Genomic DNA, 16,082 nt, shown 5'->3' on the forward strand with positions numbered 1-16,082 from the left:
CTTGATGCTATAACAAGATCTAGGTGGTTCTCAACATTGGATCTAGCTAGTGGGTACAACCAAGTGGCGATGGCTGAAGCTGCTCGGGCCATAACGGCATTCTGTACCCCCATTTGGCTATTTTGAGTTTAATAGAATGCCATTTGGTTTATGTAATGCACCTGGGACCTTTCAGCGCTTAATGGAGCACATGTTCGGGGACCAACGTTTCCAGTCCGTCCTGTTGTACCTTGATGACGTTTGTTTTTTTTCATCTACAGTACACCAGCACCTGGATCGTCTGGAAGAGGTTTTTTTCCAGACATAAACAACAAGGGTTGAAGGTAAAGCTTTCCAAATGTCACTTTTTCCAAAAACAAGTCAAATATTTGGGACATGTTGTCTCTGAACAGGGCGTGGCTACAGACCCGGACCAAGTGGCTGCGGTGCGTGAATGGAAACGCCTCTCATCTGGCTGAGCTGCGTTCTTTCCTCAGTTTTGCCAGTTATTACCGTAGGTTTGTAGATTGCTTTGCTAAGTTAGCAGCCCCCCTCCATCATTTGGTAGCACAACTGAGTGGGCCAAACAAGAAGGGTAAGACCCCCCAGACCCCATTGTCCTCCGCTTGGGATGACCATTGTGAGCAAGCATTTTTGGCCCTGAGAGAAGCCCTGATCACAGCACCAGTTTTAGCCTACGCCGACTTCCAAAAGCCGTTCATCCTCGAGATCGATGCTAGTCATGGTGAGCTTGGTGCAGTACTCTCCCAAGAACATGATGGAAAGCGCAGGCCCATAGCCTTTGCCAGTCGAAGCCTTAGGCCGGCAGAAAAAAACATGGATAATTACAGCTCCATGAAGCTAGAGTTTTTAGCTCTTAAATGGGCTGTCACAGAAAAATTCTGGGAGTATTTATTAGGTAACAGGGTTACAATTTACACTGACAACAATCCCCTGAGCCATCCCCTGAGTCCCCTGAGTTTAGCAAACTGCTAAATTTGGAGCACTGGAGCAGCGATTACTCTAGTAGCTCATGGTGGTTGAGTATGCACTTTATTGTACAGACCTAAACTCTTCAGGAATCCACTAATTGAAGGTCCAGGAACAATATTTGGTTGGTAACACATTTGCCACTGACGGCGAAATAGCTGAAATGGCCATACCCCTTTTTGGGCCACGCCCCCTTTTTTGCCGTGACTGTATCTACAGAACCGTTGGACCTAGGAGGTTGCCCGACCACTCAAAATTTGCGCAATGGCCACATTATGGGGGGTCAGTAATACATTTTCATATCCAAAAGTCAATGGTTTTTAAGATAATTGCCAAAAACCGATTTCAACATGTTATGAACTACAATTGTATGATACCACCAAGGCCACAACATTATATGACACTTATACCTTTTGCATCATCCTATTTTGGAATTTACTTATTTGGATTTCTACACTTTTCGCCTTTACTACAGCCACAAAACGTGACACATTTAATGTTCCTGTCTCTGCAAGTGCACGTTTTGGTACTCATACATGCTCTTGGGCATTTGCATGGAGGAGGCAGGTCATCGGGCCAGCACGATACTGGCAGTATCACTGGTGTTATGCCAACGTCCGTTGCTTCATACCCATACTGGAGTGGATCTGGTTTGGTGACGGCAGGAGTTGGGGCTTGCAACCACATCTTACACTGAAGAAATGCTCGCTTTGTGTGTTCTCGTAGCGTTGATGAACAGCACACAAGCTGGTTGAAGTCCAGTTCTTTCTTGGAGTTGTGGTACTGCTCCCATCGATATTCATCGAAAGTGGAACAGTCGGTCTTCTTTAATCCAGACACAAGGAACTTTTCAGCATTGCTTGTTATCTGTGGTGACAGTTCTTCTACACCAAACCCTTCCAGTAGGGAGAGATCGATGGATGCTTTCAGGCCAGACAGCTTTGGACCCACCTTGCTGGTACTGTCGCAACCGCTGAGAGCATGAATGGCTGGGAGACACGACACCAAACCGTTGTCCAGTTGATCAACCAACATGTGGACTGGTACAGTTTTCTTTGTTTTCCGGTTACCAAGCTTCACGTACAGCTTTTGTAGTTGCCAGGTTGTGTTGAAGTGGAAGATGAGGTTGACAAAGACATCTGTGTCAGGCGAGTCGACCAAGACTGATTGAACCCCGTGTTTCACAACACCATCATTAATATGGAACATGATTCTGTCGTCGGCTTCTTCTTGGTTGCTTGAGAGCTCTGCGATCTGTGTTTCAGTGCCAGCTAACAGTTTCCTGCATTCACCCCCATATACTCCTCCAAAGAATATTTCCTTGTCCGACTCGACATTCTGCAGCATCCACTTGAAGACATACTCCTGCAACCGAACTTTGTTCAACATTGAGCTCCAGAACATATCAAGATCGACAGGGAGTTTCTGATTGTCAGACCCAATGGTGATTGTGATTTGTTCTGAGGAACTTCGCTGTGCCCGTTCCATTTGCTTGATTGATGATTTTTGATAAACATCAAAAATAATGTCTATTCTTGTGGACACGGAGCCTGTAGCAAGAATCCTGTTGGAAAGACTCTCAGCCAATTCCCCGAATGTGTGAAGGCCCATCTTTTTCATCGGTAGTTTACGCACAAGTGCCATGAAGTCCACTATTGTCATCTGAGCGTCACTCTTTACATTCCTCGTCTCCTGTGGAAGGCGACTGACAAGTTCCCTGGCTAAGGAGGCTTTATCGGGCTTCTTCAATTTGATGCCATCTTTACATTCAGTGGTGAGGAACTGGGATGTGCTGGTCAATTCATACTTCAGGAGTTCTAGCATGCTGTACCCTCTTTCTCTAGCATAGTCAATGTACCTAACCGTTTCCGCTGCATCCTTTTTCGCCATCGATTTCTTCGCTGTGAACGGAGTAGAAGTACGTTTCACGAAAACAGTCTTGCGGTTGGTAGGGATTGTATCATGTAGGTGCTTCTCCTTATCCTGAAATCTGGTCTCAACAAACTCTTCATAACTCTTCTCACCAATTTCCAGGCATTTAAGTAATCCGTCGACAACCTCCTGGGGAATGTCAGCTCCAGTAGAGATGTTCTGAAGTCTGATTCCAGCGTCGAACGGATTGTTGATGGATTTTATGTAATCCAGAAGGGCCTTTGCACGAACATGGCCAATCTTCGTAGAACTTGGATTGAACTCATGGTGTAGGCTCAGCTCACTGTCATCTTTGTCTCCCAAGTTGCACCATTCCAGCAGCTGTGCCACATGAAGATCTTTCTCATGCTTTAGGAGATTCCATAAGGCTACTGCTTCTTTCTGTCTGGTCATCCCAATGATACCTCCAGCAACCTTGGCGGGTTTATTGTAACACTTCTCGAGTGCCATGTCAAATCCTACTGCACTGCCTTGTCGGGTAGTGTGGTACATCACCCATCCACCATCTGTAAAGCATCTGTAGATACCCGGGAACTTCCTTTGTAGGTCCAGGCAATCTTCAAGGAACAGCGTACCCCATCTGCTATAGTTTGTCCGGCCAAACCCGAAGAACAAAGGCATGCACCTCCGCACAGCTGAAACGAAAAGATGCCAATCGCCTTGCCGAATAGAGTGTGTAAGATCTCTCAGGATAGGATACAGCTCATCCAGAAACAAGCTCCAGTACCTCACATTCTCATTACAGGCCGTTTCTTTCCATTCGGTGAAATACTTCTTCAAGTCTGCATGTAAGATCTTGCTTTCTTCCCAAATCTCTCTGAACTCTGTATGGTCACTATCTAAAGCCTGCTGCATCTTAGTTTCCATGGTCTCTATTTGCTGGTCTAATTCACAACTAGTACTGTCCTGGTCAGGTTGAAACTTCTCAAACATAAGAACTGTCATCACCTCTGATACAAGACTCATTCCCTCCTTGCCTTTGCAATAGTGACCTCCAGTCATGACACTATTCTCTACAACGAGCTTGCCAAAGGCTTCAGTCTCAATCAAAGCCAGATCAATACCGATACAGCCTAAAAACTTCCCAAGGCAAGCGATGACAATCTTCTCCATGTGAAAAGGTCCCATTCCAAGGAATATGTTACCAAACTGATCTGGCTTCAACAGCTGGATTGCAGGCTCAACGACAAAACACCCATGACCGGAATTTCTAGCCATGTCTAGACTCTAGTCTAGACTCTAGACTAAATTCTAGTCTAGACTCTAGTCTAGACTCTAGTCTTGACTCTAGTCTAGACTCTAGTCTAGTCTAGACTCTTCAGGAATCAAGTAATTGAACAATAGGAACAGGAACAGGAACAATTACGAATAATATTGTAGTTCGTAACATGTTGAAATCGGTTTTTGGCAATTATCTTAAAAACCATTGACTTTTGGATATGAAAATGTATTACTGACCCCCCATAATGTGGCCATTGCGCAAATTTTGAGTGGTCGGGCAACCTCCTAGGTCCAACGGTTCTGTAGATACAGTCACGGCAAAAAAGGGGGCGTGGCCCAAAAAGGGGTGTGGCCATTTCAGCTATTTCGCCGTCAGTGGAAAATGTGTTACCAACCAAATATTGTTCCTGGACCTTCAATTAGTGGATTCCTGAAGAGTTTAGGTCTGTACAATAAAGTGCATACTCAACCACCATGAGCTACTCTAGTAGATGGGCCTCTCAATTGGCTTCCTTTGACTATACGTTGAAATACCGCTCAGGTCGTAATAATGGCGATGCAGACTCCTCGTCGAGGCAGTACCTTGAACGGTTTTCCCCAGGAATGGCTGTCCCTCCTGCTTTATCTCATCTTCCATCAGCTGACTCCTCTGTTTATCAGGAAGTTTGCAGCAATGAGATTTCTGCCCTGCCTGGTTATTCACAGCTAGATTTGTCCACTTTGCAGAATCGAGATCCAGCCAATGGTCCCGTGTGGAAACATTGGAGGGAGGGTCGAACCCCAGGACCAAAGGAACGTGAACAACTGAGTCAGGAAAGTAGGGAGTTGTTTCGCCAGTGTGGTCACCTGGTGGAAAGGGAAGGTGTGCTTTTCGTCGGATCTACCCTCCATGGGGTGGTAGAGAAGTGTTCCAAATTATATTACCGAAATGCCTCAGAGAAGAAGTGCTCAAGTGTGTGCATGATGGACATGCACACCAGGGTATAGACCGTACTTTACAGCTTGCCCAGGACCGGAGTTATTGGCCAGGTGCTATGCCAAAGGATGTGGAAATGTGGTGCCGCAATTGCGAAAGGTGCATCCTGGCAAAGGAAGGCCCTAAAGTTCAAGCTTATTGGGGAAGTCTGCAGGCATCGCGACCTAACGCACTCTTGGCAATGGATTTCACTCTGTTAGAACCAGTCAGTGATGGAAGAGAGAATGTTCTAGTGCTTACTGATGTATTTTCCAAGTTTATGCAGGCGATACCGACAAGAGATCAGCGGGCCAGTGCAGTGGCAGATGTGTTGGTAAAACGGTGTTTCCATCTGTTTGGCACTCCAAGCTGCATCCACTCTGATCAAGGCAGAAATTTTGAAAGCTAGGTGATACAGCAGCTGTGTAAAATGTATGGGGTCAAGAAAAGCCGGACGACTCTATCATCCGGAAGCTAATGGGCAGTGTGAGCGGTTTAACCGCACCCTCCACGACCTCCTTCGTACTCTACCACCAGATAAGAAGAGACGCTGGCCCCATTTTTTTTTATCACATGTAACGTGTTCCTATAACACTACTGCTCATCAGTCTACCGGGATGACTCCACACTACATCGTGTTTGGCCGTGGACCCCAACTCCCTGTGGATTTCCTCATTGGCATCAACGCAGCCGATCCCAGTGAGGACACTACAGAAGAATGGGTCCAGAAACATCAGGAATGCCTGAAGGTGGTGCATGATCATGTAAGGCAGCAATTGGAGGCCAAAGCTGAAAAGCAGAATCAAAAGTATAACCAGCAGGTAACTGATTCGGGCCGAGAAGAAGGTCAGTTGGTTTATTTGAAAAATCACAAAGTGTGAGGAAGAAATAAGATCCAAGACGTCCGGGATTCCCGTCTTTACAGAGTTGTACGTCGACCTCAAGACCCAGGTGTCGTATACTCTGTTGTTCCTGTCAATCAAGATGGCCCAGTTCGCCAAGTACACCGAACAGAGTTGAGGAGTGTACCTGGAAGAGAGGACTGTAATGCCCATCCGGTTGGTCCATTGTGTGCTGTTGACGACGACGTTGTTACTGCTGATACTACAGATGACTCGGAGGAAGAGTCAATGCTTTTGGTCCTTGACGAGGACTGGAGAGGAGAGCAAGTGGTGTTGGTACCAGACCTGGAGAACAGTACGGAAACAAGTGAAAGTCCACTTGATCCTGGGAGCCTTGTGCAGGACCAGGAGTGTAGCTCTCGTGAATCTAGTGAAGGTTCATCTGACCAAGGATCACCAGCTGTCCCCAGCCTACGTCGTAGCACTCGAACTACTGCAGGTTACCATTCGAGCCCGCATCGGTTACCATGCCCTGTGAGAACCCACCAGTCACGAACAAAAGTGGTTGCGTTGGGTAGTTGCCAATCTTAGAACATGTAGTTGTGAGGGTTAGCTCCTTACTTTGCCGTTTTCGGTTGGTTCATCGTCGGGGCGCCGATGCATTTGGGGAGGGGGGAGGGCGAATGTAGCCTGTGGGATCAATCATTAGTCGCTGTCAGAGAAAATTATATTGGTTCCGCCCCTTTTGGCTTCATAAGCTACCTGTGCAGGCATATCGGGAGACAAGAATAGTAAGAAGAGAAGAGGGCCAGGTCCGCAAGAGGAACGGTCCTACGACACGATGCTAGGCGACGCCGGGAACGTGCAGAGAAGAAGTATAAGAAGAAGAATATTTAGCAGAGATGAGGGAGGATAAGAAGAAGTAGGGGAAGGTGGGGCAAAATGGCACACTTAAGCTTTCTTTGAAATTTTATCCAAAATGATGCAGTATATCTGAAATCAGACAGTGTCTTTACAATCATTATTCCATTATAAATACACAAATTACTTGGTATTAGAATCAAATCAACCATTCACTGGTGAGAACCAAAGACCAAAAATGTGCTAAGTGGGCCATTTTGTACACCACGTTGGGCAAAATGGCCCCCACATATGGGGCAATATGGTCACCCCGTGGGGTAATATGGTCACCCCGTGGGGTAATATGGTCACCCCATTGAAAAACATAATAATTACCCTCAGTCACCAATCAAAACACTTTGAACCTGAAATAATATTTATTGTGAAAAATTACAGACTACAAGGTGAGATTATGCACATAATTAGGCACAAAAGTCACAGATGAAATTCACATCTTCTTCATCCACACCTGCACAACCATCATGGGCCCAAAGACGACAGACTGTGCACTTTATCCATCCTTCTCCTATCACACTATAACTTTCCCGGCAGAATAAGCACATTGTTCCATCATCATCCTCAGACTCGCTAGATTCTTCTGGTGCCGTAAATATAGCCCGTTTACCCTTCACTATCTTCTTTTTTGGCTTTTCTGCAACTTTCTTTTGCTTCTGAGGTTTTTTTTCAGCTCTCTGCTTTGCCTTCTCTGCCTTCTGTGCTTCCTGTCTTTTCTTTTCTTCAGCTGCATCAGCAAGTCGTTTCTTGTATGGGCTTGATGTTAAATGCTCTGACATTGACCTTTTTGATTGACGTGTTGTAGGCCTACCCTTAGCAGGAGTAGCCTTAGGTGGGGGACTGATTTGAAAGGGTGAAATGAACTCCCTACTGGTGCTTGCAACAGCAGGTCTTGGAACAGCAGCATGTCTTTGAGTGTTACCAATGGGTCTCACAGCATTTTCGGGGCCTCTTGCAGCATTACCATTAGGTGCAGGACCATCAACAGGTCTCACAGCATTTCCAGGGCCTCTCGCAGCGTTACCATTAGGTGCAGGACCATCAACAGGTCTCACAGCATTTGCAGGGCCTCTCGCAGCATTACCATTAGGTGCAGTACCATCAACAGGTCTCACAGCATTAACATCAGGTGCAGGACCACCAACAGGTCTCACAGCATCTTCAGGGCCTCTTGCAGCATTAACACCAGGAGCAGGAACATCAGCATCTCTATGGGCATCTTCAAGGGGTCTCTGGTTATCATCCATGGGTCTTGGTTCATTTTGGTTGAGGTCTGTAACTGTCGCTGGAGCAAACTCGTGATCTTGGAAGATGTTGCGGTTCACTGGGAAGATACCAGTTTTCCTAAACCCATTTGCTGCATTCTCGGCTGTAGCGGACTTGCGATATGCAGTCCCAAACAGGCTGGCCAGTTGAAATACTGTCACACATCGTCCCGGGTGCTGCCTCAACCACCTCTCCACCTCCTGCGTGTAATATGTAGCTATATTTCAGTGCATAAAATGACATGGTATAAGTAGATATGTATAAGTTACATGCATGCATGCAGCCAGCCAGCCAGCCAGCATGCAAGCATGCATACATACAGACATACATACATACATACATATAGGGTAGGCCTACATGTATACATAGGCCTACATATTTGTAACAAAAATAAGAAACATGTATGGGGTAAAATGGCCCACTAAAGGGTAAAATGGTACCCCACGGGCCATTTTACCCCAGGGAAATGGACCGTTTTGCCCCATGAACGACCTCCATGAAAACCTGACATCATTGGAAACCACATGTACTGGGCAGAATGTTTCAAAGGTCAATTTTAGTGACTGACTTATACTCTAAAAGCATGCAGTAACACTAGGAAATATGAGTCACTCTGTCACCACAAACACAATTTTCTCACATACCTACCGATAGATCCTAGTAGGTGTCAAAATGTTGGATGGTTCAGCTCGAGTTCAAGACTGGATAGGGATGGCCACCATGTTGTTACTTTCTGCTAATCCACAAAGGAATGTTTTAACATGAACAGCCACAAGATGGCAGCAGCTGCTGGTGTAATATACCAAGGGGTCCATATGACCCAAGGGGTCCATTTTGTACCACTTTCCCCTATAAGAAGAAGAAGAAGATTTAGAAGAGAAGAGGTAGTATAAGAAGAAGGATAATAATAAGATTTAGCAGAGAAGAAGAAGTAGAAGAAGTATAATAAGAAGAAGAAATGTAAGAGGAATAACTAGCAGAGAAGAGGATGTATAAGAAGTATAAGACGAAGAGGAGGAAGAAGCTTTAGCAGCGGACGGGCGTAAAACGACTTTATCGCCTCCGACACGGGGGGGTCGGGGTGCGGGGCTCGTTTCGGAACGTCGTCTGGGCGGGGTTTTTTGGCATTTGTATGTAAAAGGGGAAGAAAGAAGAAAAAGCAGATGAAGCCGTGGTGCTGATTGACTGGTCGTGGAAGATTGTCCTGTCGTGGAAGATTGTCGTGTCGTGGAAGATTGTCCTGTCGTGGAAGATAGACCTGTCACGGAAGATAGACCTGTCGCGGAAGATAGACCTGTCGCGGAAGATAGACCTGTCGCGGAAGATAGACCTGTCGTGGAAGATTGACCTGTCGTGGAAGATTGACCTGTCGTGGAAGATTGACCTGTCGTGGAAGATTGACCTGTCGTGGAAGATGGACCTGTCGTGGAAGATGGACCTGTCGTGGAAGATGGACCTGTCGCGGAAGATTGTCGTGTCGCGGAAGATTGTCCTGTCGCGGAAGATTGTCCTGTCGCGGAAGATTGTCCTGTCGCGGAAGATAGACCTGTCGCGGAAGATAGACCTGTCGCGGAAGATAGACCTGTCGCGGAAGATAGACCTGTCGCGGAAGATAGACCTGTCGCGGAAGATAGACCTGTCGCGGAAGATAGACCTGTCGCGGAAGATAGACCTGTCGCGGAAGATAGACCTGTCGCGGAAGATAGACCTGTCGCGGAAGATAGACCTGTCGCGGAAGATAGACCTGTCGCGGAAGATAGACCTGTCGCGGAAGATAGACCTGTCGCGGAAGATAGACCTGTCGCGGAAGATAGACCTGTCGCGGAAGATTGACCTGTCGCGGAAGATTGACCTGTCGCGGAAGATTGACCTGTCGCGGAAGATTGACCTGTCGCGGAAGATTGACCTGTCGCGGAAGATTGACCTGTCGCGGAAGATTGACCTGTCGCGGAAGATTGACCTGTCGCGGAAGATTGACCTGTCGCGGAAGATTGACCTGTCGCGGAAGATGGACCTGTCGCGGAAGATGGACCTGTCGCGGAAGATGGACCTGTCGCGGAAGATGGACCTGTCGCGGAAGATGGACCTGTCGCGGAAGATGGACCTGTCGCGGAAGATGGACCTGTCGCGGAAGATGGACCTGTCGCGGAAGATGGACCTGTCGCGGAAGATGGACCTGTCGCGGAAGATGGACCTGTCGCGGAAGATGGACCTGTCGCGGAAGATGGACCTGTCGCGGAAGATGGACCTGTCGCGGAAGATGGACCTGTCGCGGAAGATGGACCTGTCGCGGAAGATGGACCTGTCGTGGAAGATGGACCTGTCGTGGAAGATGGACCTGTCGTGGAAGATGGACCTGTCGTGGAAGATGGACCTGTCGTGGAAGATGGACCTGTCGTGGAAGATGGACCTGTCGTGGAAGATGGACCTGTCGTGGAAGATGGACCTGTCGTGGAAGATGGACCTGTCGTGGAAGATGGACCTGTCGTGGAAGATGGACCTGTCGTGGAAGATGGACCTGTCGTGGAAGATGGACCTGTCGTGGAAGATGGACCTGTCGTGGAAGATGGACCTGTCGTGGAAGATTGACCGGTCGTGGAAGACTAAAAGGGGTGTTGTAGATCAGTTTTATAGTTCAGCAAAGATACGGGGTAAGCAGAGCGAGTCTCTAGTTTTTCTAGTGCAAACCTCCTGTTTTGGTTTTGTTTGGATGTCAGGGCACGTGGCGTACATAGACCCTTGCGGCTCTGAAAGCGCCATTAAACTTTAAAAAGAAGAAGAAGAAGATATCGGGAGACCACTATTGCTCGGGTCCTCTGCGATAGTACTTCCTGGGTGTCCTAGTTAGGGTGCTGTGCTTGGGTGTGTCTGCTCAAGAAGTGTATTTCCGAGTTTTGGTACTCTCCAGTGAATTCCTGGCTGTCCAGTGGGTTTGTGCATATAAACCGGCAGACGAAGGTAGGCTTGCATCGAGTATGCGACGCCATTTTGTTTTTTATGTATGAATGAAATTGTGTTCACTTATATTCATTCACGCATTATGTGTTCACTGTCTCAGCAGAGGTACAGTGGAGTGTTTCCACCGTGTTCTGGGTAACCCCTGATCGCTTGTGAAAAGAGTATGTGATTTTGTTTTATGTCGTGTAAACAATTAGCGTTTTGTGTATAGTTGATTTGTATATTTATATTGGTGGGTAGTTGGGTTAAGTTCAACCCTTTTGGGGATGCTTTTAAGTATGAGAAATGTAATTTTATGTTTTCTTTACAGATATTTGTTCAGTGCTGTCAGCTTCTGTTCTTTTGATAGGTTTTATTACTTGGCTGCTATTCGTCATTTGGGATATTCTCAAGTTTAATAATGTATTGTATTGTGCTCTCCTACCAAACTTTCAAATAAATTCTATTAATTTGAAATCTCTTTGTTCAGTTAATTGAACACTTACCTTTGGGGAATTGCCGTCAAATTACTTATTTAGGGTCTCCTACCCCACATGAGGGGAGTGGTGTCGTCTATAGACACACTACCAGGAGCCCTGGACTCCCCTGGGTGTCATATATATATATATAACACACACACACACACACTTGAAAAAATCTGGTATTTCTCCAGTGTCCCCGGAACCAAACAAACAATATATTTATAACAGCTTTTCCTGCTTCCACTTCCATCCTCCCTCTGTCTCACCCCTCCCCTCCACAACATGACTAATAGTAAATATTATCATTTTAAAAGGTGATTTTAAACTCGCTCTGTGCATTAACAATCCCCAGATGCGACGCTGTTAAGAAACAACTAAAACAGATACGGTGACTCTCACGGAAGTCTTTGCCATTGCAAACGTCCATTAAATAAATAACCACGCCTGCCATGTTCACAGGAGGGACACCCAAGGGTACACACAAGGAAAGTAGATGCAGGAGGAGGCCATTAGGCCCATCATGCCTGTGCACATCAGCGCCAAACCAAGTAAAATAAAAATGCAAATTTTTTTTTTGTTTGTTTTTTTTGTATTTTTTTTTGGGGGGGGAGTGGGCGAAGGTGGTTATTGGGTGACAAACACACATCAGGCACACACTACCCCGTTCCACTTGATGAGACCCCCACAGACAGCATGCCACACAGATGCACACAATCACCCATCCATACTAAAGATACCCAAAATTCCTGCCAACATCCCTATTCCCCGATATCTCCAATACTTTTAGGTACCTATCTAATTCCAATTTAACCATAGCCGCTGTTTCTGCTGCCACTACCTTTCCAGGGAGACCATTCCATGCATTAATAACTACTGTCTGAGTGAAAGAGCCCTGCCTTACTACTATTTTTACTCCCTTCTTTACTCTGAGGCTATGGCCCCTAGTCATATCACTGTCGTGTGCTAAATAATTAATCTGCATTTATTTTGTCTCCACCCTTCATTATCTTCATTATCTTCACTTCATTATCATATAACATCTCAGCTATCATATCCCCTTGTAACTGCCTCCTTTATAATGCATAAAGACCTGTCTCCTTCAGCCGCTCCTCAAAGCTGAGTTCAGCTAGGCCCGGAATCAAATCTAGTAGCCCTGCACTCAACCCTCTCTATGGCAGCTACGTCCTTCTTGAGCTGTGGTAACCAAAACTTCACACTATAAGCACTCCCACAAGGTTCAAAGTCCGCTCACTGGTAGGAATTTTTGGGGGTTTGGGTAGAGCGTGCCCGTCTACAATGCTTCAGGCCCTGCACCGGCCAGCATTGCTGGAAGTTTTTGCAACACAGGTAGCTGCAATATCTTTTTTGGCGAACTGAGAAAGTTCTACAACTTCCATTGTGCAGAGGCACACCCCTTTCTCTCAGGTATTTTTTCAAGGTATTTTCTGCTTCTTTTAGAAGCTTTGTGAGCTATTTTACATAGCAATAATTATCTCACTCACACATTTTGAGGTGGAATGCATCATTTCTGAAAGTCCCATATTCATCAGCACAATTCTTGAAGATAGATAAATTATTTTAATTTTTTTTTGTTACATTTCAGATCACATGTCCATCATCGTTAATTAATGGAAACACCAAGTTAATTCTAGCCAAATAGAATGCAAAGTAACACAAGCGAATAAAAGATCAAGTAGTGATATTTCATGATGCATCTGCCAATTACTTGCCATATGCTATACAGTAAAAGTGAGTTCCAACAAAAAATTAATACATACAAGTCAGGAGACGACGATGGTTCACGAGCGAGCGGTATTCAATGACAAAGGACGGACTATCAAGGCGATCGTCACGATCATCGACGATTGATGCATCAAATCGGGACCATAATCAGTTATGAGGTTAGTTAGCTACACAATACCGAAAATTCGGTTCGATTCCGACAACTTTGAAAATTTGACCTTTGTGACCTTCAAAGGTCGAAGATTCTGAAATTTGTTGGAAAACTTGTATTTCATGATGTATGTGATAATATAAGATCATGTACGACATTTCGCCCTACCAGGAAGCGAACAATGTAATAAAACCATCAAAAATCGACTTTTCTACATTTCGTGACCTTGTGACCTTGACCTTGGGGCAAAAATGTAAAATCGAGCTCCATGGGGCTAGACACATGACATTGGCCGAACCAAATACCGAAACCCCTGTCAGATTCCACCAACTCCCTCAGAGAAAATGTAGCTTGAACTCGATTACCCCCTAAAAAGACATCTTTTTCAGGCGTTGCTCCGCCCACAATGGGCGCAATACGCCCACTCTAGGCAGGACACAACTAGATCATGATATCAACCTCCCACCCAAGTTTCATCAAGATAGGATGATATAATCGGGTAGCTATGCTGCGGACAGACAGACACACAGACACACACACCCATGACGAATATAGTGGTCACTGTTTGATAACTCGTGAACCAAAATCACTGGAGTAATGCGACTGTGTCGCCAATCTGCCTCCGTATAGTTACTGCCTGTGACAACAGGTAGATAGCCTTGTTGACTGTCCTAAAAATAAACAAGTTTGATTTAAATCCCTTCCGCTGTTCTCAAGTATCACATTTTTCCAGACATGACAGGTTTCACATTGATTGGTGAAGCGGTTTCGGAGAAGGGTTGTTAAAAAAAATATCGACGAATTTAGATATCGAATTTAAATATTGCTAGTATGGCTGCCAAACCATGTGACATATGACATCAGAAATGTACACATCAGAAATGCATATGCATGGGTAGGAGATCATGTTTGTGAAGTTTTGTGTTGATCAGATGAGGTTCATTTTTTCTATCCAATATGGCTGCCACACCATGTGACCAATGACGTTTTTGTGATCAACTTTTAATCGCCATGCCCAGTCGATGACACGTAAAGATTTGAGTCAACCAGTTTGGTGGTTTGGGAGAAGATGTTTTTTTTAAGTTTGAGGTTAAATCCAATATGGCTGCCAAACCATGTGACCTATGATGTCATAAATTTAATATTTCAATACAAATGGGTCATAGATCATGCGCATGCAATTTCAGATTTTTAGGATAAGGCATTTGATGAAAACATTTTTGGCTGGTATACCACTTCACTGATGATGTCATCATTATCATGCTTTTGTTCCCCATTTGGAGTACTTGACAATGTGCCAAGTTTTAAATTGTTCCATTCAGCGGTTTCCGATATTATATTTTTTAATTATTTGTTTAATCCAAGATGGCTGCCATACCACGTGACCTATGGTGTCACAATTATAATAAAAACATTCTACATGGGTGTCGCTACCACCCTGACAGTTTTGTCTCAATCGGACATGTGGTTGCTGAGAAAAACAAGGTTTAGCCTGTACGGACAGACGTGCGTACGGATGGACAACACAAAGCCATAATGCCTCCGGCCACCTTCGGGGGAGGAGGCATAAAAAAGACAATGGCTCAAAATGTGAGACAACAGGTGTTGAGACAACAAAATGTGAGACAACAGGTGTTGAGACAACAAAATGTGAGACAACAGGTGTTGAGACAACAAAATGTGAGACAACAGGTGTTGAGACAACAAAATGTGAGACAATGGTATTAAAAGCATTAAAAACTGCAGCCTTAACACATTGTAAGGAATAGCATGAATTAACAGAGAAGCAATTCCATAGCTAGGAAAAAGAGTGCACCTAAGCATGATGTCTGAAGTGTGGGGGGTTACCAAGGAGGAGGCTACCAGATAACAAGGAGGGGGTTACCTTACATCTTGGTAATCAGGTAAACGCATGCAGTTTCTGCTGCATTGCAAAAATTAAACAATACAATACATATATCTTAGCTAATGCAAGAATTCTATCTCACTCAACCACTTCCGAGTTGGACTGAACTGGGTGAATTTTGAGATCTCAATAGAATAGTAAAGAATCCCCTATCTTACCTTATATTTTGCCTGCTGCTTTTAAGACTTAACCAATCATCCCACACTATTCCTGAGAAGGATAAAAAAAACAATGTTACCTGTAGCCCGTGGCTTGTCCTGTCAGAAACTCATGCGATGGCAGGCCATGGGTGCACAAGAAGGCCTGTAGTCGTTTCTTCTCCAAATATTGTCGTTCCTCAAGGGGCTTCTTCCAATCATCAGGCGTGTTACGACATTCTCCGCCATGAGAAAGGCTAACATTGAGAGACCGAATTTCCTTTTGTGCGTGGCGAGCAGGTACCCTCCTCGCGTTTCGAAGACCATAAATCTCGTCCAAGCTCGAAGGACCTGACCGTCCACCTGAGGGAAGGCGATTGCTACTTCTTGCCGCAAACATGGCAATACTTCCAACTCAGGAATGGCCGAACAAAGGTAAAAAAAAAAACCAATTTTTAAGTTCAGACAATTGCCACAAACATCAAGGTCTGTGCTGTTCTGACAATGAGGTCTGCTTCACCTTCCTGTGTTATGTAAACTGATGAGCCCAGGGAACTTGATACCCAGATGTCCGTTTCGTGTGTTTAAGAGTGGATAACTGCAGAAGCCATGAAATGGAAGGCATT

The 16,082-nt window shown here is 45.3% G+C and overlaps 1 protein-coding gene and 1 long non-coding RNA gene across 2 annotated transcripts; one reads left to right on the plus strand and one right to left on the minus strand.

Annotated features, from left to right (window-relative positions):
* The first annotated feature begins 391 nt into the window (after positions 1–391).
* Positions 392–15,772, plus strand: LOC137426099 (uncharacterized). Its single transcript, XR_013623064.1, has 3 exons — positions 392–493; positions 11,162–11,219; positions 15,757–15,772. It is a non-coding gene; the product is annotated as an uncharacterized LOC137426099 (long non-coding RNA).
* LOC137411253 (uncharacterized) lies at positions 7,184–8,585 on the minus strand. Its single transcript, XM_078775098.1, has 3 exons — positions 8,558–8,585; positions 7,964–8,317; positions 7,184–7,924 (listed from the first exon to the last, which is right to left on the minus strand). The coding sequence occupies exons 1-3, from the start codon at positions 8,583–8,585 to the stop codon at positions 7,242–7,244; spliced, it is 1,065 nt and encodes a 354-aa protein (XP_078631224.1). The 3' UTR covers positions 7,184–7,241.
* Positions 15,773–16,082: the final 310 nt, after the last annotated feature.

Source organism: Myxine glutinosa, chromosome 4 (genome assembly GCF_964187855.1).
Source record: "Myxine glutinosa chromosome 4, kmMyxGlut1.1, whole genome shotgun sequence".
NCBI classification, from domain to species: Eukaryota; Metazoa; Chordata; class Myxini; order Myxiniformes; family Myxinidae; genus Myxine; species Myxine glutinosa.

Coding starts and splice junctions, on each gene's coding strand:
- LOC137411253 (XM_078775098.1), bottom strand. CDS start 8,585: ATGGGGCAAAACGGTCCATTTCCCTGGG. Junction 8,318..8,557: donor AAACGGTCCATTTCCCTGGG/GTAAAATGGCCC, acceptor ACTGAAATATAG/CTACATATTACACGCAGGAG. Junction 7,925..7,963: donor ACCTGTTGGTGGTCCTGCAC/CTGATGTTAATG, acceptor ATGGTACTGCAC/CTAATGGTAATGCTGCGAGA.